The sequence below is a fragment of the Falco punctatus genome (genome assembly GCF_963210335.1).
Source record: "Falco punctatus genome assembly, chromosome: 5".
Lineage (NCBI taxonomy): Eukaryota > Metazoa > Chordata > Aves > Falconiformes > Falconidae > Falco > Falco punctatus.
Genome location: NC_137584.1, coordinates 67,246,437 through 67,274,375, shown reverse-complemented (window position 1 = coordinate 67,274,375; position 27,939 = coordinate 67,246,437). Strand labels below are relative to the sequence as shown.

Genomic DNA, 27,939 nt, shown 5'->3' with positions numbered 1-27,939 from the left:
TTTTCTCTCTAGATTCGTGAAATAGTTAGGGATAATAGGGATAAAAACCCCAGTTATGTAAAATTGCTTCCTCTTTCATTATTGGTTTGGTCTTGGATAAGAATACCAACTCTGTGCTTCTGTACGCTCCTGCTATACCAAGAATACAGAAGGATACTGATTGCAGCTGTGTATTTCTAAGCAGGAATCTTCACGGTGCCACAGAATGAATGATGGCAGTGATTGCTTTCAGGGAGAAGGCAGATCAGGGAGGATATGCATGTAGTACTGCTGATTTTTAGTATTTAAGTACCCGTGCAGAGGAAAAATGAAATGTTGGCTTATCACATATTCATTTCAGTGTGGCATTTAAGAGAATATTTAATACTTGGGTGGTGTAAAGATCCAAGCAAAGGTCAGACCATACTGTGGTGAAAAGCTCATGTCTGTCTTACTACAGGAAAATACTGTCAACTTAGGACAGGCATCTTTGGAGTAACTGTTCACACTTGAAAACATTACAACAGGGGTCCTCAAACTTTTTAACCAGGGGGCCGGCGCGCGGATGCAGTGGCAGGCCGTCATCTGCGGCTGCTTGGTTCCCCCCCCAACCCCCGGTGGGGGGGGCTGTAAATACCGGGGACCGGACTGAGGACCCTGGGGGGCTGTAGTTTGAGGACCCCTGCATTACAACCTACTCGTCTCCCAACACAAGCAACTTGTGTGAAGTGTGGCACAGGCAGAGATTTTATTCTGTTTCTATGTGTTTAGACAGCCACAAGCAGGTGTGTGTGTGTAGGACAACTGGCCAGTAGGAGCAGCTAGCTACTGCTCGTCCAGTCCATGGTCTGCTCCCTACCTGCTCTGGAGAGCCCAGAGGGAAGAAGATAGCTCAGAGTAGGCAGCAGGAGCATATTCCAGGACACTTTTTCTTTGGTGTTCCTGAAATCTAAATGCACTGGCAAGGAACTGTTGCTCACAAAGCAGACCTAGTGCTCTGGTTAAGCATCAGACTATGAGGTAAGCATAAAAGCTCTGGGAAAGCGATGACTGGTTTTCACTGCATGAATTGTCTCTGAGGTGAGAGGAAGCGATACTGCTCACCTGGTCAGGAGAGCATGGGAACTGCTTGGCTCAATTGCCAACAGTTACTTGATGACTGTTTAAGCAGGCTGTACCTGCTGCTGTCTGTAGCCTTAAAAGTGGTGGCTACTGTGTGTGGGATTTAAAATAATTTCTAGCTTTCTTTAGGCATAACTAAAATCTGTGCTGTTTTGGGCTTTTTTTTATGATTGTGTAGATACTTAAAGATGCAGATATATATGTAGTTAATATTTTAAAGGCATAGTGACCTTTTAAAAACATTGGTTCTTGAGAAGACATGATCCTGGAAAGCTTTCCTAAGGGATTTTGGTGATCCTTATACTGCAGACATTAAGGAATTCAGCATAGCAAGCACCCAGAGGAACATGGCAGGCTGTACTTTCATTGCGGGCATTGCTGTCTCCACTGTCTTTGTTGGAGCTTGCACCAAGTGCTATGGAAATAAAAGAGATGAGCTGCATCCTCTGCTCCCCCATCCCACCTACCATTGCTATTATAAGTGGCTCCCATAATCTCCAGGGTCACTGAGAGAAACAAGTAGAAAGATGTAAAACAGGGGTCCTCAAACTATGGCCCGCGGGCTGGATACAGTCTCCCAGGGTCCTCAATCTGGCCCCCCTCACCGGGGGTTGGGGGGGAACCAAGCAGCCGCAGATGACGGCCTGCCACTGCATCCATGCACCAGCCCCCTGGTTAAAAAGTTTGAGGACCCCTGATGTAGAGGAATGAAGCTGGGTTAATTAACATTGATAATACACAGCTGTGAGCTGGCTTCAGGGGTGGCAGGCTGGCTGATGGGATAACGTGCAGCTGTGGCTGGTTCTGTGAAGTAGTTAAATAGCTCTAAGGGGTATGGAAGAGGAGCACTGGATGAAGAGAGATCTGGAAGAAGCGGAGGAAGAAGCGAGAGTGCCCTGGATGGAGATGAGAATGATGCCGCAGAGGCAAGAAGCAGAGGGACCAGCCTGAAGAGTATGAAGAAACAGCATGAACAGTAGATGAACTGTTGAAACCTTGTGGGGGATTGGTGGCTGTGCTGGGGCAAGGTGTGGGAGCTACTTACTGAAGTTAACCTGGTATGGGATGGTAAAAGCCTTGTTGCAGCCGGCTAGTTTTGAGAGTGCTGTGACAGAAAGATGTGTTATGAGCAACATGTCAGTGAGCTCCAGTTGCTGGTCAGCGACCAGTTGTTACCTAAGTGCTTGTCAGAATGTGGTCACACTGCCTGCCACCTCCAGCAGCAGTAGCTTACACACCAGCGCTTATAGGGCCAGAATAGGACCTCATCCATAAGCCCCAGGAATGCTTTAGGGCTTGGGGATAGCTAAGGTACAGACATGAAGGAATTAAGTTTCTGAAAGAGTCTGTTCTGTGCAAGATAAAAACAGTAACAACAAAAAAAGCCAACGTCTGCCTGGCATCCAAGATGGGCAAGAAAGCTGCATCCCTGAAAGCCAATGACATAAGACAGAGCACTGGAAGGGTAACTTCTTGAGCTGCACAGAATATGAATATACAATATTAGGCCAGAGCCATAAGATTTTAACTTCTGTAAAAGTCTATTGGGAAGTAAAGTAGACAAGAGCTTGCAATCAAGACTAGCCCTTTCCTAATGATGACAGAGACTTTTTACCAGAGTCTGTAGTGACAGAACAAGGGGCATTGGTTTTAAACCAGAAGAGGTTAGATTTAGATTGGCTATAAAGAAGCAATTTTTTATTATGAAGGTGGTAAGACACTGGAACAGGCTGCCCAGAGAAGCTGTGGATGCCCCATCCCTCAAGTGTTCAAGGCCAGGCTGGATGGGGTTTGGAGCAACCTGGTCTAGTGAATGATGTCCCTGCTGATGGCAGGGGGTGTGGACTAGGTGATCTTTAAAGGTCCCTTCCAACCCAAACCATTGTGTTATTCCGTGACTGCTACCAAAACCAGGTCTTCACTGACAGATGAAGGTAGAAGCGGGCTTTGATTGGTTTAAGTGTTGATCCACTAGCGGTATCCGCACAGTAAAGGAAACCAAAGGCAGGCTTTCTAATGAAGTGATGGCTGGGAGCACCCTCTGTGGATTCAGGATTGAAATAGTTGGAGAGAGAACTGTACCCATTGGCTTCAGGAAAAAAAAAGCTTCGGCCACAGGCAGGGTGATCTCAGAGGGAAACTATGACAGCAGGAAGGTGAGTAGCTGTTCCACTTAGCTACATTGATCAGTGCTGGATAAGCTTCTCTATATTGATCAGACCTTTTTATTGGGGCCAGATGCTGCTGAGCAGGTTGCGCTTGTTTCTGCAGCCTTCAAACATTTGGACTGTGAGCTAAAGAAAGACAAGGCTTGGTTAATGGCTGATGTGTGTGCCAGGTGAGCAGAGCCTGTATGAGTTCTCGGAGGTGTAGGAACAGGCACATCACAGCCAGTTTTTGCCAGACATTCAGGTGGCTTTTAGACAAAGTAGGCTCACATGGAATGTGTGTATGTAAAGCACACCTAAACTTACTCGGGAATCAGCTGTGCATCTTGCCTTTATCAGCTGGGAATGGAAGGTGATGGAGTTCATCTGATAACATGGTCAGGTGTCTGGTCAAAGGACATGTCAAAGTAGTAAGAAGCGGTCAAACAGAAGTTTTAATGATCTTCCTAAAACGGAGACTGCCACTAATCAAGTACAAAATTGCTACTGCCACTGACTGCTGAGTGGTGGGAGACAGATACATGCTTTTCCTTCTGCTCAAGAGTTCTGGGTATGGACAGTGAATGGGTAAATGATCATCGCTTCTGCCCTTCTCTCACTGCTGTAATGAATTTCCTGCTCCAGGACACAGGCATCTGCATGGTGGAGGAACTACATGAAAGGGCTTCCTCGCAAAGATACTGCCGAGAGGTCATAAAGGATAGTTTGGACGGCTTGAGATGTGACTAAGTTCACTGGAGGCTGCCGAGATGACTGTGCTGTCCCAGCTACCTCTGCATTAACCACGGACGAATCCAACCTTATGCTGGCTGCCAGGCGTGGAGCCCAGAATGGCCACCATCCCTGCCCTTGCACAGAGGGATAACCTGATCTAGAATTTGCCTGCTCCTGTAAGAGGCAGGCACCGTCAGGTTGTGGGTACAGGACCCAGCTGTCACTGCACAGCACCCAGCGTTATCTGACAGCTTTGCATGTTCCACCTGCTGCAGGAGCAACGTTACATGCTGCAGCACCTGCTGCACGTGGGCCAGCCTGCGTTACAGAGCAGGGTGCGGGAGAATCCTGTGAAGGAATATTGGGGAATCGCTTACACAGGAGCTGGACTCAGGTCTAGCAGAAGAGTCAGCCTGGGCAACTAGAGCAGGCACATACCGACACTCCTGAACGGGTTCTGAGTTCTGCTGCCTACAGATCAACGTGGAGGGGGATTACACTCTGACTCCTTTGGCCCCCAAAATAATAGGTAGTTCTTGTTTTCTTAGAACAGAAAAGGATCAAAGTGTTTCTGGGTTTTATTTGTTGTTGGTTTTTTTTCTGTAATGGCACATCAGAACAGGACAGCCTACCTTCAGCACTTATCAAATTACAGCACCCAACCGCCTGTGCAGGCCAGCTGCAGTGGCCATTCTATGATAGCATGTGGGGAAAGGAATGCAAAAGGGGGATGCGTGGGAGCCCTGCAAATCTGAGTAATGCTGAAGCCAAAATTCTTGTTTCCAGTACTTCAGCATTCAACATATATATAGACAAGCACTTCAAGGAGACCCTGGGTTTTTCTTTAATTCTTGGAACAAGAGAGATAGGGAGCAAGAGACAAGGGAGAGCATTACATGACATAAACCCAAACTCTAGGTTTTATACGAGGGATCAAATCACACATGTAGGATGTGATCCTATTGAGTGATTTGTTCCTGCTGCTGACAGGTACCTCTGGATTTTTGTTTTTCAGGAAATGTTTGTAGACCTTGCTAACACATGACCTTACGAGCTAACCAAAGTGGTACAGTCCTCAAAGTGTTACTATTAAAGGAATATTTTGCCTCCCAGAGAAGTGAGCACTAACACACAAGACTACAAAATGCCTCTGGAAACAATGACAAACAACTGTTTTGCCATAATGAAATTTGTGAAAGAAACTGGGAATGATTACTTGACATTGGGGGTGGGGAGATACTAATTAGCTGTTTTCCTCCAGTCTTCACTAATCACAATTTGTTTCCATCTATTAACACAAAGTTTAGTGTGACTGGACACGTGGTGATTTTGCCCACTTTTTGGCTATTACAGCTCTTCACTTCCTGCAAGAATCAAAGTTCTTCTTTCTGAATTGTTAATGAAAGAAAAATGTTCAGTGGGGACCACAGCACCCATCATGGAACAGATCAGGAAATGGAGTAAGCAGATGGTCTGCCCATGTCTCAGGCTTTTATGGCCACTAACTAGAAAGGACAGCATCTAGAAAGTTACAAAAATGAACAGGCTGGATAAAAATAATACAGTGTAAGGGGCTAATCTCCTGCCAGTCAGATGAAGTTTAAGGAAAATGAGTATGATAGAGTTCTGATTTTGTTAGGAGCCATCTGCTTCCAGCGCTGAGACTGGCCAGCCCAGGGCAGCTCCTTCAGCCAGGACTGCTGCAGGAGAGCTGGCTTCTCAGAACAGGATTTGTATGAGCTGTGACAAAGATAACAATGAGTATTATGTATTCTGTGAGAAACTTCTGTAAGAAAATAAGACTATCACTACCAGTGAGAAGTTTAAATGAATGACTTTTATGACGGAGAGGGTAAAATCAGAATTTTGAAAGCACTGTCACTGCTATGAATTTAGCCGTCTTAATATTTAGCAGCACAAAAAAGTAGGTAGAAGACAAACCTTTCTTTTTCTGCCTTTCTTAGCAAAGACAGAGAGAATTAAGACAGGGAACTAAACCATCACTTCATCTATCCATTTTAAACAACTTCAAGCACATGTTTTCAGAATATTCCTGAGAAAAAACGCATAACCCTGTTGATGCTGAGTTGCAGTAACAATGGAAAAAAATCAGAAAGTCAAACTGTGGCAATGACAGTGATGGAGTGTGTTTCATTTACTCATAAAAATCATAGGCTTGAGAACCTGCCATGATTGTTCTCCCATAGATTTTAAGTAAAATCAACTAAAATATGCATGGTAAATAAGAACACCTGTCAATTTATGCCCCATCCTCAACACATGCAAGCTTAAGACACTGAATTTTCCAGCTGTTTCATATCCCTTTAATCAGCAAAACAAAATCTGAATAAAACCAAACTATGAATAAAACCTGTGTATCATTTGCTGTGCTTCTTGGGGCTGTAGAATTCATGTTAGCCCCTTCCAGCATGAAATAAAACCTATTGTGCCTTTGTAGTGTGGAGCACACAATCCTGTTTCTCTCTGCTATAATATAAATATCAAACAATAACTGAAAAGAGACAAATGACAGATTTAAAAAAATGTACCTAAAAATAAAATTATATGCATTTTGAAGATAAGAAAAAAAGTCACGAACATTTCCTAGAACATGAAACACTTCGGTGGCTGTAATGCATCAACATAAGGTTGACTTCAAGTAAAGATTTTTCTCATTTGCAAACCTGTTGATTCTGTCAGCTGAATACAGTTAACAGGCAATGAACTGTAGCACACTTATTTCCGTCCTGGTGTGCTGTTTAACACTGTTTACAGAGCTTCTAAGTCAGTCTTTCATTTGTGAAAAATGGGGCAGACACAAAAATAGACAGGATATATTACACTTTCTTTCAGAAAGCTGTTAGAAGTGGGCTATTCAATGCTTATCCAAAGTTGATAAATTTAAACTGTAAGAAGTAGATAAAGACACTTCATATTCACCTTAACGGGCTTTACTGACCTGGTAGGTAGAAGGTAATGTTCATCCATAGGAAGTCAGTGTGTGCATGGCTATGCAGGTTCCAAACGCTTCAATACATAGCAATCTTCCTATCATAGCCTCACTTTCAAAATGACAAGTTTGTTCTTTTAAACTAAAAAGGTCTGAAAGACAGGAAAATTTTTAAAATGGCTGCAGCAAACCAAGGTTTTTTCATTTACGTATTGTCCGACTAGCTAAGGTTATCTCAGATCTTAGTAACAGACTTCAGGAAAAGATGCCTGCTTGTGCTCAAGCAATCACCAGACAACATTCCTCATGTATGAAAATAATATACCTTTAATTTATTTACAAGACTGACCAACTGGATGAAGTGGCTGTACTTCAGATGCACTGCAAGAGCTTTCATTAGTGAACTATGTCGCTGTCCATATGTCTGTATTTTCTTGATATGTTATAAAACATACAATCAAATGACTCATGATAGGGTTGTGAAGAGTGAGATAAAAGGAATGTACGCAGCAATTAGACAGAAGAGAAAAAAACAAAATATTACTATCCAACTTTCAAAAATGTAATTTCAAAGGTGAAGATTCTTTTTTCACTAATTAGTAGATAATATGAATGGACTGATTTTTTTACTTAATCTACAGTAAAAGTCAGTACGTCTCAAATTTGCATGCTAGCTAGTAACATCTGTCAATCGTACAAAAAATTAATATATATTGAATTATTCTGGGAGCTTCAAAATCACTAAGTGGTGAGACATGTATGACATTAAGATAAGAAAATGTAATTATATTTCTTACCTTCTGGCTAGCCACTCACAACAACAAATTAAGCAGCTGTTAATATTTTGTCATTTTATATCTCCCATGAAAGTGCACGTAAAAAATTTAACAGAGGTGCTAGGTAGCATACAATTACAAGATAAAATCCTGGTTTCCGATACATTCAATTTACTAAATTTATGCACTAAAATGAAAGATAAGATGCAGACATTGTGGTATCAGTTCTTTATCTTTGGTAAAATGTTTTCATTTTATTATAGCCATATTTGCTCTGATATCCATTTTGTGCATGGTCTGCTATTATTTAAACCAACGGGAAACATTAAAATGGATATAAACAGTATCAGTGTATTATTTAGTACATTCATGACTTTCTTCATACATTCTTTGAGAATGTTGCTAGCATGTGGGGAAAATGAGCAAATGCTACTATCTATTATGATTTACTCCTGGTTTAACATAATTTTACTAGTTCTTGCCATCAGAAAAAAACATTTTGTTTTGCTTTCAAAAGAAAGGGATCAATATGACTCTAAGAACAACAAATTCTAAAAATCTGAAGTAAAAATATCAAGTATTTTGTACTTTCTTAAAAATTCTACAATAGAAAATTATACTGGAACTGACTTCAAATTTGATACTATGACCCATCTAAGTAAAAAAAACAAACCAAAAAAGGACCACAGAGAACATCAATTGCTTCAAGGTGTTCCAGTGATGTCAGTAAGCAATCACTGCCTTTACTGTCTTAAAAGTCCATGTTTGACTCTCACCATTTCTATCAGCATCAAAAGAAAAAATAAAAGAAGAAAAAAAAGAGGAAAACTAGTTTTAAAGCAGCACTCTTCAGTGACAAGTCATACAGCAAATTCATATTGGGTTCTGGGGGGTCTTTGTTACAATTGAACATATTAATGATGCAAACTTGACCATATGAACCTAAGTTATACCTACACAGTTATGCCTCCAAATAGCTACTAATTACACTAAATCAGTTTGGCAAAGTGAGGGAGTTCAATATCCCTACACCCAAAATATCCAGACGCTGCTGCATTCACGCAAAGAATGAGTTACATTACCACAGCTCGTACATGGGGGACCCTGAAACACTGAATTTCATCACAAAACCAGTCTTTGCACGTACTTTTTATATATGTATTTCAATATGAACACTGGAAACCTTTGGAATCATATTGATAGAGAGTAAGGTGTAAAATTTTTCTAAGTTCTTGTTTCAGGTCTTTTTGTTGTTGTTTCTTTGTTATTTTACAAATAGAGTGGCAAGCAGGCGATGACAAGACATTCCACGGGTATAGGCTTGGGTCTGTTCTGCTGGCTTTACTCAGGTGAGCCATCCTGAGTCACGCCAGCAGTGACACTGGACAAAACAAAAAAAAGAACTCACAGGGGCAGGATCAAGCTTGTGGTGTCAATATAAAAAAAAACATTCACATTGCGTCTATGCTCACATCTCAATTCTTCAATAGTTAATTTGACATGGTATTATTTTCAGTATCTCAGTATCACCAAGAACAAAACAAATGGGAAGCTGCAATTACTGTAGAAGCACAGTCTAATATTCCAATGATTTCCAATGAACATGGCACTTTCAAATTCAAATTAAATTTAAATTTCAAAGACTGTTTATAAGGGTATAATGAAAAACTGCCCCTGAAGAGCATGATTTAAAAAAAATAAAAATTATTTATTACTATAAAGTGAAAAAAAGGAAGATGCAGAAATGGGGAATGGTGTGATACAGTTTCAATACATGTATTTGCACCAGTCAAAACCATGCTTTCAGTGAGTCACTGATAGCTCTATCACCAATGACTTACGGTCTTTAGCCATGTACAAATGTAGTAAGCCACTTCCCCACCCCTGCCGTGCCCACATAGATGCCACACACATTAAAACGCAACAAACTTAGTGCCTGACTGTCCTAGATGCTGAGCGCTCTCAGCTCCCGACAGGCCCTTCAGTCTAAACCAAAGCATAATCCTGACAATAATTTAGTGGTCAAAGTCTTATGAATTTAAAAGAGCCTGTCACTTTTTTTCTTTCTTTGCTTTTTTCAGTATATCACACTTTTTTCTGTTAGGACGCCGGCATCTTTCATCAATGCTCGGTATACATTCATAATGCCATACTTCTTCCATTTTCTCCACAGGGTAAACTGCCTCCACGTAATGACGGATCAGTCTCAGCCTGATAGGATCGAGCTGTTTTTTGTTACAAGCACCTGAATGGTTGTATTGCAGTCTGAGATTCTCTGGAGTAAAGAGCTCAGGAAAGAGTCTTACGAGAAGCCTGGCAGCAAAGTTGCCGACAGACAGGCTCTGCTGCACTATCTCTCTTACCTCCTTATCAGACAGCAAATACAGAGAAGGCACAGGGAAGTCTGGATTAGGAACAACGAGTTCATCGAGTGGTATCTTGCAAAAATCCTTGCTGCTTCTTTCTGGTGGCAGCGGTGGCCCTTCGAATTCTTCTCGAAACCTCTCGGCATTTATTGCATAGCTGAGAAATTCCCTCCTGTCGGGCCCTGGTATGTGGATTTTCCGTTGCTGTTGGTATGTGCGCCTTTGCTCCGTGTCTCTTCGTCGACACCTCTCGTCAAGCTTCCCAACAAACTCCAATGTCCACACTCTGTCATTCTTTGCTCTGGGGTACAGTATCTGCACATAATGTCGAATTAATTTAATTCTAGTGGGGTCGAGCTGTTTCTTGCCTAAAGATCCACTACAGTTATATTGCTTCCGTAAGTTTTCATGAGTAAACAATTCAGGAAATAAAAGAACAAGCAATCGAGAGGCAAAGTTGCCTATGGAAAGACTGCTTTCATATATGCTTTTAATCTGTTCTTTGTTCAACAGGTAATCCGGCACAGGGACATCGAAATCAGGAGGGGGAAAGTCAAGTTTGTCAAAGTCTATGGGTACAAGCCAAATTTTTTTTGAGCGTCTGCCAGGCTTTTCATATTCAAAACTGTCTTCTACTTTTATTATTGATACATCATCTGGTAAACTAGAAGAATCGTAACAGTCATCTCTTATCTGATCACATTCACTCCCATCCATGTAAGTATTTTCAAGCTCATCGTTTATTCGTTGAACACATTGCTGCAACCAGGCTGCTTCTTCTTGCACATCTGGAAAGTAAATTTCAGTGTACCTACGGATTATTTGAAGCCTATGAGGATCCAGCAGTTGTTTTCCAGAGTCTCCAAAGCAGCTGTACCTTTCAGCTAATTTTCTGTGGTCGAAGAGTTCTGGAAACAATCTGTGTAACAAAAAAACAGAGAATTCCCCCGGAGAAGAAGCTTCATCTAAAAATTCATTGAGATCCTGAGCATCCAGCATGTAATCTGAGGCAATAGCATTACTCCTGTCCAAGGACAAAGCTTCCTCCTGCTCTTTATCCTCCATAAAATGAGAGGATTCGACCTGCTCAGTCTCATAAAAACCAGACGACTGCACACTCTGCTGACTGTTTTCCATTTCCCTTTGAGCCCAAAATCTATTGAAAAAATCGTTGACTTGAGGCAAACACTCCACCTGCCACACAGCTGTATTCTTCACAGAAGGATAACAAACTTCCACATAGTTACGGATAAGCTGTAGATGAAGAGATTCAAGTTTCCTTTTGTTGAGAAAGCCACATGCACTGCAGCTTCTGCTGAACTCGTCATCGCTGAAGAGCTCTGGGAAGAGCTGCACTAGCAAGCGGCAAGCTAGGTCTCCGCCTGATGTGCTTTGATCCATGATCTGTTTGAGCTCTGCAGAAGTCAGCTGATACTCCGGGGGAGGCTTGAAGTCTGCAACGGACTCTACTGGACTGACTTGCTTTTTAATTCTGCTAACCTCCAAAGACAACAGGTCAACTTTACTGTGAAGCTGAGTCATATTGGTATTGAGGGTGTTAAGCGTGTAAAACATTTTCTGTATCAAAGAATATATATTTGGGTCAGCATCTGTGGTGGCTGCTGTTACGGCAATGGCTGTAGCAGAGTCCCTTTTCCGTTGGTCGTTCAAAGTCCGAAGATGTGAGGGACTGCTGGGGTTGATTTTTTCAAACAACTCATAAGAAGCAAACTGCTCTGCTCCTGGTGGGTTCTTCTTCTCCGTGATTTTGTGTGAGATGCCATAGAGAGGTTTTTTATAAGACGGAGTGGTTATGTCACTGAAGGATTCTTCTTCACAGAGCCATGTTACGTTAGGATTCTTGTTCTTGTTTGGCTGCTCTGCATTTACCTGAGTGGGTGAGCCAGCATCTCTGTTCTTCATGTTTGAAAGGGAGCCCTTTGAATGAACAAATACTGTATTAGTAAGACTGCCTTAAAAATATTAGCTATAAGTATGTGTCCCTTAAGCAGGCATTGTTAAATAAATATGCAAAGTCAAATTTTCTCCAGAAGGACTTAGTTAAGTAGATCAAAATCAATAAATACAGTAGGAAGAATGAGAATAAAATACAGTAAAGTATTTTTTAGGTGTTTGGGTTTTGTTGTTTTGGCTCATAGCTTTCTCCATGGAATAGAAATGCAATAATCCTTAGTACTCTCCCCACAGAGCTCTAAATACTCTCCCAAATTAAGTATCATTATGCTTCACCTTGCATATGAGGATCTTGGGCTGTAGCAAATTTGGGTGGCAACAAGTCAGCGACAGAGCCAAGAATAGAATCTAGATTTTCTGACTCCTGACTTCTGGGTCCTGTGACCTTGCCACTGCCTCCAACAACTGCATTTAATGTTCCAGCACTCTCTTTAGGTTAGCGTTTGAATATACCAGGTTATAAACCACCAGAATTATGCTTATTCTCTTCTTTTCAACGTGAAAGGTTTATGTAGAGGTTTTTTTAATCTTTATTATGGTGTACAACTCCTAAGCAAGTTCTAAGAACGACTATAATTTTAAAAAAGTATTCTATATAAATAATAAAAAGTGAAAACCAAAGTGAAAAGTACCTTGGTATTGTCTTTTTAAAAAGAGAAGCCTAAGATTTTTTTAATTCTCAAAGGCAGGGAAGTTTAGACTCATGGGTTTCTAGTTTTCAAAACTATTTATATAAATAACAGTAATGAGTTCCTAAGGAATTAACGTTCTTAAGACTTTCAAGCTCTTCCTCATTGCTGGAAATCGGAAGCAAGCATTTTCACCAACTCAGAGCAAATATGCAGGGCTTGGGTGGGTTGGTGTTTTTTGCAAACACATGGCTATTGCAAGTAATTCTTAGGAAGCAGATACAACAGAATCAAAATCCAACGTATAGAATTAAAATATGAGAAAACACACAGATTTTAGAGAAGGCTGTACTGCAACGTTTTGCTTGGCTTGTTCCACAGAATATTAATTAGATAAAAAACATAATTTGCATTCAAGGATTAAAACAAATGGAACACGGCCTTGAGGCCTGAGCTGAGAGTCACAAGCAATTTGAAATTCTAGTGAAGCCCCCACTACGTCCTACAGTGAGGAATTTGAACTGAGGTTCCTTTCTGAAAAAAAACAGAACTGTAACACTCATGAAATTAATCTGGTCCCTATGTGTACTCACACTTGGCATCTGCTTACTGCAGTGACAAACTGAATCAAACTACTTTTAATTTCTAATGCAATATACACTCAAAACAGGCTCAGAAAGAACAAGCTGGTTTCTGCTCCAAGTTTAGAAACAGCAGACTCGGCTAGATTGAAGTTGTGTTTCCAGGTTCTGCTCTCATTCACATCATGCAACCCTACATATGAAACCTCGTGTTTTCACATCCAAAGCTGATGATAAAATGAAAGCATAATGCAAATGCAATCTATTTCACAGTGCGCAAAATTCCTAGCTGTGCTGGTATAGGACACCTGACTTCCAGGTCCCATTTAGAAGACTGTTGCTCCAGTCCCACCCATTTGCTATGAGGACAGCAAAGAATCAGAGTTCTGTAACACCACCCGCTAATAAAGATACCACCCCAAAATGTGGTATGATACACCCTAACTAAATCAGCTCTCTGTGACTTGTAAAATACCAGAACACAAGAGACCAAACTGGGAGCAGACTGAGATCCACGTTGCTCCAACCTAACTGCAGGCTTCTACGCTGGGACTGAAGGTGTCACACACCACCTATACTTGTCAGTGGAGAAACAGAGGTATTTCCAGATGGTAATAAGGCTCTCCCAAAGAGACATCATGGGAAAGCAGGTCACAAAAATCCCCACTGACATAAACGTAGTTCTGCTCCTCAGTCAGACATCCAGACTGAATTACAAATTACTCTTACCATTTTAGATCAAAAGAACAAAACAAAACAGCAATTCTGGAGAATACATTTCTTACACATACAGTGAGACCTGCTACCTAAGTAGCTAGCTCTTCCATTAACACTCCTATAGAGCACATTCCAAATATTCCTTCACAGACAGAGTATGATCCATTCAATTCCTTCTCTACTAAATAGCTTGCCATGGGCCACCAGCTGTCTGTCAGTTCTCATCAGAACTCCTGCCATACCTTTTCCCTGATTAATTTATAATAAAACTTGGCAATGTGAGGTTAACTTCTATTAATGCACACCCCACATCCAGAGCCAGGGCAAAGCAGTATTGGAAAGTGTATTAGCATAAACTCATTGTCTTGCACTTTGACAGTGAGTATTGTGAAAGTCTGCATTCTCAGTTTTTGACACCATACTCTGGATGAGGAGAAGCGTTCACGCTAAGAGCAGCAGATCACTGCTGCGATGGCAGCAAACTTCTGCCCTTTCACTAATGCAGATCAGAGTGTTTGAATACAGTTGCAGGACGGATTTGTTATCTGCATTTCAAAAACACACAGTCAGTGTTTGACTAACAGATGACAACAGATTTGGGCCTATATTTAAGGATTTTCTATTTCAGATGCATACTTGTTTTCCTTCCTTTTGCTTTTAATTATCTTGCCTTTAAACAGTTTCCATCTGGGAACGGCAGTATCCACAGCATAAATGCATGGCTTTTCATAAATTGTCCAATTAAACTAGTATTACTATTTTTTAATTACTTTTCTGTAACACTGATCTTTACACATCAATGTATTTCATCTAATACTACACCTGTTTAAGATGATCAGTTTTAATGTACCATCAAAAAATAAGCAAAGATGTTGTTCTGTGAGACTCAATGTACGTTAAGACAGTGCTGACTTTTATACTACATTTGCAAAGCAAGTTTTTATATTTTACACATTCTTTGAAAATTTTCAGAATGCACAGTGACCAATATAAGTAACTGTGAAATAGTCTCACACGCTATCTCTCAGAGTCCTAAGACAAGTTTTAAAAGTTTAGTTATTGCTCTGTTCAGTGCTGAAGTCCAGCTAATTTGTGTAGCTTATTATACTTAAAAAATGAAGTCTAAGTATCTGTAAGAATACAGAGCATAATATTCTAGCATATGAGTAAAGAAGAATGAATACATGAGCAAGAAACATATAAAGAGATTCTATCAAACACATGAGAACTTGGAAATTTCTTGCACATAATTTTTTAAAAATTACAACATTCTACACTTGTTTTTTAAAAGAAAATTAGGGGAAATGATTTTCTGGTTATGAAGTCACACTTTTTTTAAAGAAAATTAGGGAAAATTAATTTCAGGTTCTGAAGAGACAATCAGAATTTAAAAAAAGCTAAATGTGTTCTGATAGAAAGTCATTTAGGATTATAATCACCAGCCCAATACTATGGTTATATAACACAAAAAGTACAACTCTGCTTATATCATACATAGTAGCCTATGTGATGTTAAAATATACTAAAAGCACAATATTCTCAGAAATCACAAACATTTTTGTCCTCTGTTTAAACAGACATAGTTGGTGAAGTCAACTAAATCAAAACATTGGCACTAGAAAAGCAATTAACTTTAAAAATGTTAGGATTGAGGGCTATTCCTGGTTGGTATTTTTAACTAAACATGCTGATTCACTGGGGTCAGTCAAGAATGAATTTTCATCATTGCTACTGGGTCACTTTCTGATATTAGAAGTCCAAAGTTATAATTAATTTCAAATTGAAATTAAAAATTTATTAAAGGCAAACAGCAAACAGTAAGATCGAAAGCAAGCACAGTTTAGAGACCATTATGAAGCTCTTTAAGAATCTAAATGTAAGTAAAACACTTGTAAAAAGAGAAAGGAAGACACCATGTAATAAGATTAAAACCTACCTACCAAAGGCATATGGGGAAAAAAAAGCCCCAAGAAGTCAGAGAGATGACAGTCAAGAAAAAGAAATATGAAGAGCTATGGCTAGAAATGAGAAATAAAATGCACAAATACAACACAGAATAACTGGCTAGGTAGCAGAGCAGCAGAAAAGGATATGTGCATTAGAGTAGGTCATAAACTAAATATAACCCACGGCCTGAAGTTATTCAAAAGCGGATGAATTTGAATCTAGGTTATTTTAATAAAGTGCTGAGTGTGAAAAACAGGAGGTCATTTCACTGCTCTAGAGGGTGTTAGAAGAGATGTGACTATCCAACACTGGACACTACACTTTCAGGAATCTCAAAGAGAACAACAAAAATATAAGGTGACTCCTGAAAAAGAGCTGGAAAAACAGAATTACAGTCATGGAAAGGAAGGGCTGAGGGTGGGCAACATCACACTGATTTTCCGACGTGCAGAGACTTTTCTAGGAACAGATGATCACTGCTCTCCCTACTGAAAAGAACAAGGACAAAAAGAAACTTGTTCAGTTTCAGCAAAGACTAATGAAAATCTCCAATTGCTAGAGAGGTAGAACACTAGAACAGGGTAACCAAAGAAACTTGGGCATCTCCTTCACTAACTGGATTGTTGTGAGATGCTGCACCAGAAGTTGTAATACTTTCTGCTCTTCATATGCTGAAGTCTTCTGCATCCCTGCATTTTTATCTTTCAAATAATACACAAATTTATACTTGTCTCACTGGCATTGAAATCTGTGTCACAGAAGAAAGAATTACAGCCTGATTTTATTGCTGTGGATCCAGCTGAAGGACTCTGTGACATGACAGGGCCTGTAATCAAAGTCATGCTCAAGTTAATCCAAATCACTACCTGCTCCTACATTCTCTGACAAACAAGAAAAATACACTTCACATGAATGAATTAACCTAGAACTGTATTTCATAGATATGATCGCTCCCACGTTATTTAAAGAAATACCCAGACAATAATGTGTGCAAACTGGGTTAAGATTAGCCATGTTTGTCTCAAACTCGTTACTAATGCAAATCTAATTAAATGACTTGCATTTTGCTTATAGCAGCAATAATTTTGCCTATGAAATAAAAACCAGAAAAATCACAGAATCGTGTATAGAAAAGTCACCTCTTGTGTAAAGCGTCTTTTCTTCACACTGGGTAAGACATCTTGCTGGCTCCCTGAACCATCACAACCAAGTGAGGTCTGTTTCCGTTTGCTGGAATCCTGCAGGCAAGTAACTGCGCCATCCAGTGAGTGTTTCTCAGCAGACCTGGACGTTACCGAGCAGTCTAGAGCTTCATCTTCATTTTCTGTTTCTACCTTCACAACATTATTTTTAGGAATTTTTACTGGAAAAATAGAAGGTTTAGAAAGATAAAGCACTCTCTCCAGAAAACCATGACACCCTTAATACAATCTTTTGTGGCTTGTTTCTTTTTATGAAAATGTGTTTTGAAGAACATCATTATATTTTATGACTTGTACAATGAAGTGCATGCTGAGGCCACCTCAAAGTCAAGTGATTATTATGCTAGGAACTATTCAGTCATCCAGTAAATCACAGTTTCTTCCCTAAGGAAGAATCTAAAGTATAAACAAATACAGTTACAGCAGGAAGATTTTTTTGGAGGGGGAGGAAGGATGCAGAGCAGGAAATAAAATGAGTAATAAAGGTGATGGTGTATTTTAGATACCTCTTTAAGAAACATTAATGTAATTTGTCTTGATCCAAGTGCATTCTTTATCAGGTTATAGAGGCTTTAACTCAACAAGTATTTTTTCCTGATCATAAATTACACAAAGTATAATATTTTACCTTCATCATCATCAGTGATTTCAGCTGAATTCATCTTCTATCCCACTAAAGAACAAAACAAAACCACAAAGGTAAATATCAGCATCTTCTGGAATCAGGAAACATCTACATCTGTTTTTATAATTACTTTTAATCTAGAGCCATTGGGCATTAACACCCCACAAATAATTTCCAGTCTGTACGTTTTAATAACTAGACCTGCCAACTTGCAAACTATACTGCTGACAACATATGACAGCTAGGAAAGTATTTAAAACTACACGTCTTTTTCTGGTGTGGACAAAAGTAAAAGTCATTTTAACCTTCTCTATAAAGTATCTTGGCACTATATAAATGGAAGTTAACTGTATTAAACTCTCTATCCTGTACCAAGTTACTGCTTCTTATTACAGTCCAATGTTTTTATATTGTCATTGTGGGTGACTCAAAGTGATCACAGAAGGAAAACTCATCATAAACTCTAATATACTTGCAGGATAAAAATCTCTGATTTTTTATATGGATTGCATCAATTCAAGCAGAGCAATCTGAAGATCTACAGTAATTCCTTTTTTCCTAATTGTCAGCCTCTAAATAATGCAAGAATGTTTTTTGAGGGAAAAACAAATATATGTATTATTCTAGCATGATTTTAGCATTACTTCTCAAATGAAAGACTGGTTTGTATTTCTGTTTCCTTGAAAACTAATTTTGCAAGTTACTTGAGGGCAAACATCGATCTGTGGACATGTCCCTAAAAGATATTCTAAAACTTCTGGAGATCTGCAAAGCAAGTAACCTAATCAGATCCCACCGACCGTGGGCACACAGCTGCAAACTGATACTCTCAACTAGTGAGCTGATGACTGGTAAACTGTCACACACCACTCCAGTTCATCTACACACAGCATTATGTTTACTTGGCCTCAGAATATTATTATTTTACATTTTCCACATTCTTCCTTCAGATAGTTTTCTTTTCAACTGTTCCCACTTATCCTTTAACCAAGGTCTGAAATCAAGACAGACTTCTCTCTGCTTGGAGCAAGTGAATAAAACCAGTCAATCAAAACTGTATGTACAGCCCAGAAGTGGGAATTATAATGAAATTTAAAAGACAAGGAGAGAAAGAGACAGAGAATTTGTTTTGGAGAAAAAAATATTCTCTACCTTTCTTCTAAATAGTGTTGAGTATTTTTTTTTTTTAAAAAGAAGCTCAAAATACTGTTGAACTCTTGTAAACACTTGAATGCTTTGTAGCTATGAGTTTTTCCTCACCAGCAACTGATGGCTGCCAATGGTAAGTATGAGGTCCCACTCTGGATCAGCTTTTGTACGATGGCAGTACAATGAGTAGCAAACCAAATGGAAAATGCATGGAGTTATAAAATCAGCTCATACTGGGCCACTCTAGAAGCCAAAATATCTTTGATGGGCTGACCTTCAATGTGGCCTCTATGTACAGCCTTGTGAAGGGCGCTGTCAGGAGGATAACAAGAGATTGTCTTCATCATCATGTCACCAGAAAGTCTCTCACAGTTGGATGTAGAGCTACTACAAATCCCTTATCTACTCCTTTTACCTACCACAACTCCCTGTTTTGGGACTTGCATTTATGAATTGATCCACATATAAATTATGCCAGCTTAGTTGTAATATAGTCACTTAAACTTTTGCAAACTCTTTAGAGGCATAACAGCATGAAACTAAGTGGCTCACACCAACTTCTAAGACACCTGGCAAGCACTGGTGAAGGTTAATACCAAGTCTTACTAAGTCAACATTATTTATGAATTTAGATGCAGTCACCACAGATTGTTATGAAAAATCCTAAGACAGCGTACTTCATACAGCACCATCAAAAATCTAAGCTGGAAAGAAGCACATAGCACTAAATATTTGTATTTTGCCCTGATGTCTCAGATACATTGATATTCAGTGCCTGTATCCTTCCTACAGTTTTCCACACTGCACTAGGCTCAGGCTGAGGGATGTGGTAGGAGACGAGACCAACACGTGCCAGTGCTCAGGAAGTGTGACACAGAGCCTTTCTGTGAGGGCCTGAGGTGACAGCAAGCAAATCAGCCGATACCACTACAGAATACTCTGTAATGGAAATCAAAATGGTTTTCCAGATAATCCTAGGCTGCTCTATCAAAGCAAAACACTAAAAGATGGTAAACACAGAGCCAGAAGGGAAGACTGTGGAGGTGGCAGCAGCCGTAACACCACAAAATATTTAGGAGGGGATATAGGGAATTATATTTTCCTTCTAACTCCTGCTATTACTGCTATTTAAATAGGAAAAAATCTTTAGGATAATTCTTCTGAGACAATACAGGCAAACTGGAAAGAGAAGATAATAAGAATCTGAATAGCCACTCTAAAAGTGGAAAAAAGTGAAAACTAAAGCAAAGCACATACCCTGGGTGACAGTTAACTTTCTGAAGCAGGTAACATCAGTAGATGAAAGCTATCCCAAACTCAGGACAAATAACAAAGTCAAAACATTATTTCAAAAATTTGAAACAAAGTGTTATTATGTATTTTTTGTTTTATTTGAAAACTGCCAGAATCCAATTAAAAGCGAATAATCCAAACCAGCATCAGAATCAATGAGGCCTAGAAAGACTGGGGCGCCAAACAAAGCACGAGCTCCAACCTTTTCCTTTCCACAAGCCCTAGAAACATCAACATCTGTGTCCTTATCTGGTTTCTTCTTTGTGAGATTTGTAAGAACTTAGGTAACCTGAGAAAATGACACAAATATAACAACTTCTATCAAGAGACAGGATCCAACTGCCCCTCTGATTTCCTGCCTCATAACCCCACCTGCTCCCTCAGTCAAGCGTGAGTGCCAGCCTTAACCTTCAGTGAGCTCTTTCACCTTGACAAACCGACAGAAAACAATTCACTTCTTTCTTTGCTGGGTTACTTTTCTTCTAATTCAGAGAGGTAAAGGGTAAGGCAAGAAATTGGGCCAGGAGTATGCACGTGATTTGGGACAGAGAGGAGGAATTAATCTCTCTCATACCCGCAAGCCACTGGCTTGGTTCAACCGTTTCACAAAACTTCACTTACCACCTATTTACACCACCATCTCGCTTCAAATTTGGGTAGCAATGGACTCACAAGTGAGTAGTGAGTGGACACAGATGTCAACACAGCAACTGTAACATCACCTCCATAGGAAATTAAGGCCTGTGGGAAGAAGGAAAGTATGTGGGCATGCGTGATCATGTCCATGCATGTACACCTGTCTATGTAGGGTTAACAATAATTCTGTTGATCGTTCACAGTCTGCTAAAGATAACACATTTCAGATTCTTTAAAATACTGTTTGCAGTGAATAGGTACTTATGAATAATTATTATTGGCTTCATAGAAGAGGCAGCAGTGTCAAAATCTGCTTTGAGGTAGCATTCTGCCCCAGACTGCGAGAATAAGCAAAGCTGGAGTAAAAATGACCTAGGAGAACTTGGGACAAAATAGGGCAACAAGCAACCGAACAAGTAATCCACCTAGTAAAGCAAACACCTGACAGTTGTTCCTTGTCATGTTGACTATACAAAGATATTTTGTTCTTATATCATATTTATATAGATCTTTTTTCAAAACAAAAGGTAAATATATTTATCATCTTTAGCCTAATACTGCCTCAGCGCTATCTACAGGACAGCAGTTCGCCAGTTCTAGGAAGGAGTGAACACCCTGTGCTGAAGCTGGGAGCCTGGACCTGCAGCCATGACTGGCAGAGCAACCTGTCTTGGCAGCTTTATCTTGCTGGGATACAGACAGATGCTGCAGTACATCCTATTTTCTGGTGAGAAGAGGATCTGGAAGAAGGATTCCAAAACATACCAAACATCTACGTCAACAGCCAGATCTTGATCCTAACGAAGTTGACTGGAGCTGTAACCTAAGCACTTGTATGTCTGAATTTTAGCTGAAACTTCTTGTATTTTCACCTGAACTGACCAAAAAAATAATGCTTTACAAAATATGAAAATATGAACTCAATGTCCCAAAACCAAACACTTTGCTGATTATCAGCATGTACTCACCTTCCTATCTAAACTGCCTGGATAGCTGCTAGTACGGGTACTGTACCTGTGCTAAGCCACTGCTAGGTGTCACACAATGGAGCCTACGTGATACCAGAGCCTTCCTGGGATGACAGAAACATTCCTTTGGGCTCAGCCCTCCAGACTCACCCACAGGTCCTGACACTTTTGAAACAGTTAAAATAGATGAACCAAAAGGACAGTTTTCTTAAGGTGATTAAGGTTTCGTTATTCTAAGAGAAATTAATAAAAATACCTGATTTGTAATCATGTAAATGAGGATACTGTTCATTTTAAACTAATGTACGATGAGCCTATTTGGAGAGAATTGATGCGATATACAGCGTTTTGTCCTGTTTCAAGTTAATCTATTTCTAATAAACTGAACATGCATTACAGTAACGCTAGACACCAACCTAAGGGTGTTTGATTTGTGATCTTGTGATTTGCAGCAAGATCCAGAAAACCCACTCAGCTACCAGCTAACTTGTAGCTGGTTACAAATTCTAGATACCAAGTTGCTGGCAGACCAGATAAACAAAACCTTTTGAGCCCTGCTGGGACTGCTCCACTAGGACCTCCTCTGCATCTGGCCAGCTGGCTAACATTCAACAGCCATTTTCAGAACATGCTCAGTACTTTTGGACTCTCATAGAGGACAGTCACAAGTAAGTGTAAGGTTTTTCACTTAGCAACGGCACAATGTTTAAAGAGGTATTTGGGAGCCAGAAAATCTGTTGGGGTTTTTTGTTTGTTTGGTTGGTTTTTTTAACTTTCCTGCCCTTGATTCTGCAGCAGAGACAAGAACTCACGTCCCCAAATCCTAGAAGAGTGATCTAATCACCAGGTTATAGCACGCTGGAGGGCAAGCAGGAAGAAGAGCAGTGGGTCAGAGCATGAGGGGGCTGGAAAAGAAGGGGGATCCCAGCACACCTTGGCCATCACTACTGGCCAAATCCCCTTCCCACAGATCCCGCTCTCCCTTCTTCTCATCAGATTAGATGATGAATGAGACAGCTCAGTGAAGGGACTTACCCCTCCCTACTTCCATTGGTATCACTTAGACACATGTCTCTATTCCAAAGACCTACCAGGTTATGACACTTAAATGTATCATCATACCATTTTGGTAACAACATTCAACATTGAAATGGTATTACCTGTGGCTAACAGGGAAGCTCAATGCCTAGTGCAATGTTGCAAGTTCCAAAGCATGGAAGAATACATTAAAAAATGCGGTTTTGGAATGTTTCTCCATGCATTTGGTGCTAACTACCACCCTGATGATGCTTTTGCAAGTAGAGCAAAAATATGCGATTCATTTATCAAAAATGTGCCTACCCGAAACATGCACTGAAACCTTAAGGATTTAAAGCACTTAGGTAAAGATTTTATGAGCAAGAGAACAAATTGCAAATCATACTCTAAACATATTTCAGTCTCATATCATCTAGTATAATGCATAATGCTACTTAAAAGTAGCATAAAAGTGTACCTACTTATTGGTATATAAAACAGACTTGAATCATAAGCCTAAGTTAAATCATCCCATAATATGCATTCTCCTATTTACCATCTAACAATTACTCATGTGTTGGCCCTGGAGGATGCTTTCCCTACCTGTCTTATAACTGTGACTATCATAAAAGCACAATGCAAAGAGAAAAGATCTTGCTGATAACGTAAGATCAGGGCAGCTCTCTGCCTTTGCAATCAGTCTTAAAGAAAGCCTGATTGATCAGTTTCAAGTTCTGACTTCAAAAAACAAAGTCCACCAGAAAAAAATACTGTTGTTCTGCTGTTCATAAGTAAAAAACTAACTCTTTAAACTCCCATATCTAATGTAGTAAGTTCTGACAACTGAAAAAAAGAAGTGCAAAAACCATGCAGAAAAGCATAAAAGTGTATACCTGCTGTATGTGGAAAGCAATTCTGACTTCATAACACCTGTTAATTATAATCACAAATCTAAATGAATCATTACCTTAATGAATACGCTTTACTATAATAAGAAAGCCTGTTATCAGTTTTATACAAGTTTGCTATTTAGAATTTAAATGCTTGCATAACCTTGTATTGTTCGGTTCATTAATGCACAGTAAATGTGTAGATGCTGCTTTTTAAATGCACACTGTCCCACTAAATGTTTTAGCATCTTCCATGTACATTGGAAGGAATGCTTTAGTTCTTTATTATAGACTATAAGAATGTTACTGAAAATACAGGGGATTAGATACTGTGTATGATGAGATGTTTATTCCTTTTAAAGCCTCATGGTGGCACATTGCTTCATATATAAAACTCTGAGACTTCAATGAAAAGTATTCTACTAGGGTGTCATATGCTTCTGAAGAGGTGAACTGTTCTTTACATTTTGCTCAAAAGCTGAGACACATGTGCTTGCTAGTAACATTACATATGCGTTTAATAGCCTGTGTGGCTGCTCAGTTTCCTTGTTTTCAGCACGCAGTGAAAGACACAACACTCCTCTTAAAGCACAGGTAACCTAGTAAAGTTAAATAAATTATGGGAATGCCAAAAAAGCTGATATTCTAAGTAAGTAACACTGGATATATTTTACAAGATCTGTACATTGAATCGCTGTTTAACAGCATCTCCTCTTACATATGCCTTCCTGTAACAGGACTTTATCCCAAAATTGCAACGGTCTTATGCTACGTAATTAAAGTGTGGTTTATCCATAGCCAACCAAACCATGGTACAAATACTCATCCTCAGCAAGGGACAACGATTAATCAATCTAATAGTCAGACACTCACCAGACAGTCAAGTGTCTGAGGTACTGCTCCCTGTCTCTGGGTCTCTCTGTATTTTGTATGAAACATGCACTGGATAAAAAACAGAAAATGACCAATGCTTCCCAGGGGAAGCCCACAGTTTTGAAAGCTGGCGTGGGTAAGTGGAAGCAGTCCCGTCGCTTTGAAGCAACAGCCCTCATTCTCAACACCAGCCCTGCAGTCCCAGGGGAAGACAGGACCGAAGGCACAAGCCTCTGCTCAGGCTGCCCAGGAGCTGCTTCCTGCCCAGGGTGTGTGGTGCTTTCCAGGCTGCCCCTTGGAAAGCTCTCCTGCTGGGCTGTAGAAGCAAACCTAGAGAACTGTATGTTCCGGGTTCTGCTTCGGGAGCCAAGTAATCTGCATCTTTTACTTCCTAGCTGTAGCACTGGGTTCAATAGTTTCAACATTGCAATTATCCTTGGGGTACATTTGATTCCTCCGATTTGTAAAAAAACAATGCAACTCAAATTGAATTCAACTGAATTATATGCAAATACCACTCCAAAACTGAGCCGTAAAATGTATTTCTTAGAGGCAATGTTTGCCTTCTGTTCAATTTTATGGGCCAGTGATTTGACTATAAGTATTACAGAATTTCAAGAAGGCCTCAAAAACCCACAAAACAATGCCATTTTTTCTGGACTTTTTTTTGCATTTTCACTAAAATTTTTGTTTTCTATTTAAGTATCCTTCTATTACCGAAAACCTCATGATCACACTCATTGGTATGATGCCCAGAATAAGCAAATAGCAAGGAAAGGATCACTGTCAGTATGCTGCCTGAAACATTTTTACTAAGATTACAAATTACCTAGAATTATTGTAACAGCCAGAAATTGGGGAGGGAGGGGAAAATCTGTACTGTTTGAGCTATATACCTGACTATACTTTGTATATATTTAGTCAGGTTTTCTTAAAGCTCGTAACTTTTCTGAGCTTTGCTGGGAAGTTACTTGAAAAGGGAACACTCCGAAGAAGTCTGATACTTGAAACCCCCTTAGTTAAGAAAAAAAAATATTTCAAATTGATACCCATCTTAAAGAAACTGTGAAATAACAATATTACCTCGTTCACTGAACTGTAAGCAAAACACAAGCAGACAATATAAACAATACTAAAAGCAGATGCTTTCTATTTTAATAATTTTGAGATAGTAAAGTGCCGCTAGTGACCCAGGAGTGGAGTTTTTGAGTAAAATTTATTCTTGATACCCAGTACTGACACTTGAAATATTAAATACCTTAGAAAACAGTATTCCAACATTGCAATCACATTCTGACTATAAATACATGTATAACAAGTTCTAGAACTATGAAAAAATACCTTTAAAAGAACAAGCAGATGTTGTTGGAAGCGTTGCCCTTACAGAGAATAAAATCCCTATATTTAACATAGTTTGAAAACCTCCTCTGCTGCCCTGTGAAGGACAGGAAGCCTCAAGCCTCCACCGAAGCCAGCCCGCTATAAGGGCATTTTGCCAGCAGGACTTACAGGGCATGTTCTCAATTTGGGTCTTTTTTTTGTTTCATTTTAGTTACATCTGCAGATGCAATTTAAATTAAAAAAGAATAAAAATAAAAGAATAAAAAACTCTTCTCAGTTTTCCCACAAGTTGCCTAAAGCTGAAGTTTTCTCAACCTGTCCCCTGTACTTCAACAAACACCAATTTAATATTGCAGTGGTCAGCAAAACAGTAACCTAGCCGATTTCCAGCATTCATGCATCAGTTCGGTTCCTCCTCAGTCAGGTGTTTTCCCCTGGTCTATTAGAAACATTTTGTTTTCCTTAATGCTTAGTTCTCTCTCCTCTTGTTCTTTGCCTTTATTTTAAAATACCGTTCCATCTGAGCTTCGTACAGGCAATTTAGTCTCCTCCGAACTGCATTCGACTTTCCTATTTTTATCCACTGGACTCCGCTAAGCTATGAAAATACCCAGCAAAGATAAAAAGGTGCGGCTATTCCAACGCCGAGTGCGACTTAGCAGGGGAGAAAAGGTATCAGCACAGAGTGGCAACCATTCCTTTTATTCGACGGGCACTCGTTCCAGTAAATTCACGATCTGGTGACTCGGTGGTCAGCCAGAAGCAGGGAAGAGGTTGTTCCTCCCCTGTTTAAATGCCTGTGCCCCAGGGGTCGGGCACACGCAGTGTTTATGGGTGGCAGCGGCAAACTCTACCCGCACTTCAATCCAAAAAGCTCCGGGACTGCGTCAACGCCATGTGGAAGCCGTCACATGGCCGCTGGCCCGCCGCCGGCTCGCGTTCTGCTGCTTCAGAGTTTGTTCCCGTCTGTTTACAAAGGGCTGCGCGGACGCACCGCAGGGGAAAGTAGGGTAGAGGCAGCGGGCGGGCGCCGGGCAGAGGCGGCCGGTCCCGGGCGGCGGCGGCCGCCCCCCGGCCCCCCTGGCGCACGGCTCCCCGCGAACCGACGCGGGCTGCCACCGAACCCCGCTCGGCGCCGCTGCCGGGCGGCACCGCGACCCCCCGCCCCCGCCGTTACAGGACGCCCCGCGAAGGCCCCGCGCGGCGGCTCGGCGGGAGCCGTGCCGGGGGCGGTGGCTTCCCCCCCCCGCCGGGGCTCCCCGCGGAGGGGCGGCGGCGGCGGCCGCCACGTGGGAGCGGCGCGGCGGCGAGGCCCCGCCCGGAGGCGGGGGCTGCGGCGAGGACGCCCCGCGCGCCCCGCACGCGGCGGCCGGGGCCGCTTCCGCGGTCAGACCCACGAGCCCGAGGCGGCGGCGGCGGCGGTCGGCGCTTCCGGTCCGAACCCTGCCCGGGCGGATCCGTGCGGCCGGCGCGGGGGGAGGGGACGAGGTGAGGCTGGAGGCGGCGGCGCCGTGACCGTCCCACTCTCCTCGCCGCCTCTCCTTCCCCCGCCCCGCCGCCCGGGCCGGGCGCGCGCGCCCTCGCGCCGCAGCGCTATAGCAACGTTCCAAGCAGCGAACAAAGAGCCCCCCCGCCCCCGGCAGCCCGCGCCCCGCGGCGGGGGGGTGGGTGCGGGGTGGAGCGGCAGGGGCGGGGGGGGGCCCGAGCCGCGGCCGGGGGGAGGGGCCGGCCCCGCGGCTCCCGCTCCCCGGCTCGCTCGGTCGCCGGCGCGGCCCCCCTCCCCGTTCCTCCCCTACCCGCCGGGGCGGCGCTCCCCGCCGAGGGCTGCGCGGAGCGGCGCCCCTCCTGCCGCCCGGCCGGCGAGCGGCGGCGGCGGGACTTACCTCGGGTCCGCGCGGGGGCACGGCAGCCCCGGGACGGCGGGGGCGGCTGGAGCGGCCGCCGCTGGTGCCCGCGTTTCCCCCCCGCTCTTTGTGTGCGAGGGTCCGCGCGCTGCGCTCTCGCGTGACGTGACGGGACCGT

General features: G+C 41.5%; 1 protein-coding gene across 3 annotated transcripts; it reads right to left on the bottom strand.

Moving 5' to 3' along the window:
• Window positions 1-7,237: 7,237 nt before the first annotated feature.
• BEND3 (BEN domain containing 3) lies at window positions 7,238-27,888 on the bottom strand. Of its 3 annotated transcripts, XM_080389824.1 has the most exons (5): window positions 20,814-20,939; window positions 17,754-17,798; window positions 17,063-17,286; window positions 10,073-12,013; window positions 7,238-9,090 (listed from the first exon to the last, which is right to left on the bottom strand). In XM_080389824.1, the coding sequence occupies exons 2-5, from the start codon at window positions 17,785-17,787 to the stop codon at window positions 9,055-9,057; spliced, it is 2,235 nt and encodes a 744-aa protein (XP_080245950.1). In that variant the 5' UTR covers window positions 17,788-17,798; window positions 20,814-20,939; the 3' UTR covers window positions 7,238-9,054. The 3 variants fall into 3 exon arrangements, with proteins under 3 accessions (XP_080245950.1, XP_080245949.1, XP_080245948.1); XM_080389823.1 differs by lacking the exon at window positions 20,814-20,939 and adding an exon at window positions 27,801-27,888 and having other exon boundaries at window positions 7,238-12,013; XM_080389822.1 differs by having other exon boundaries at window positions 7,238-12,013.
• Window positions 27,889-27,939: the final 51 nt, after the last annotated feature.

What these genes read in the sequence shown, in the direction of transcription:
- BEND3 (XM_080389823.1), bottom strand. Translation starts at nt 17,787, where the DNA reads ATGAATTCAGCTGAAATCACTGATGATGATGAAG. An exon ending in AATCACTGATGATGATGAAG is followed by an intron (nt 17,287 to 17,753) that starts GTAAAATATTAT and finishes CTATTTTTCCAG; the next exon opens with TAAAAATTCCTAAAAATAAT. An exon ending in AAAGACGCTTTACACAAGAG is followed by an intron (nt 12,014 to 17,062) that starts GTGACTTTTCTA and finishes GTTCATTCAAAG; the next exon opens with GGCTCCCTTTCAAACATGAA.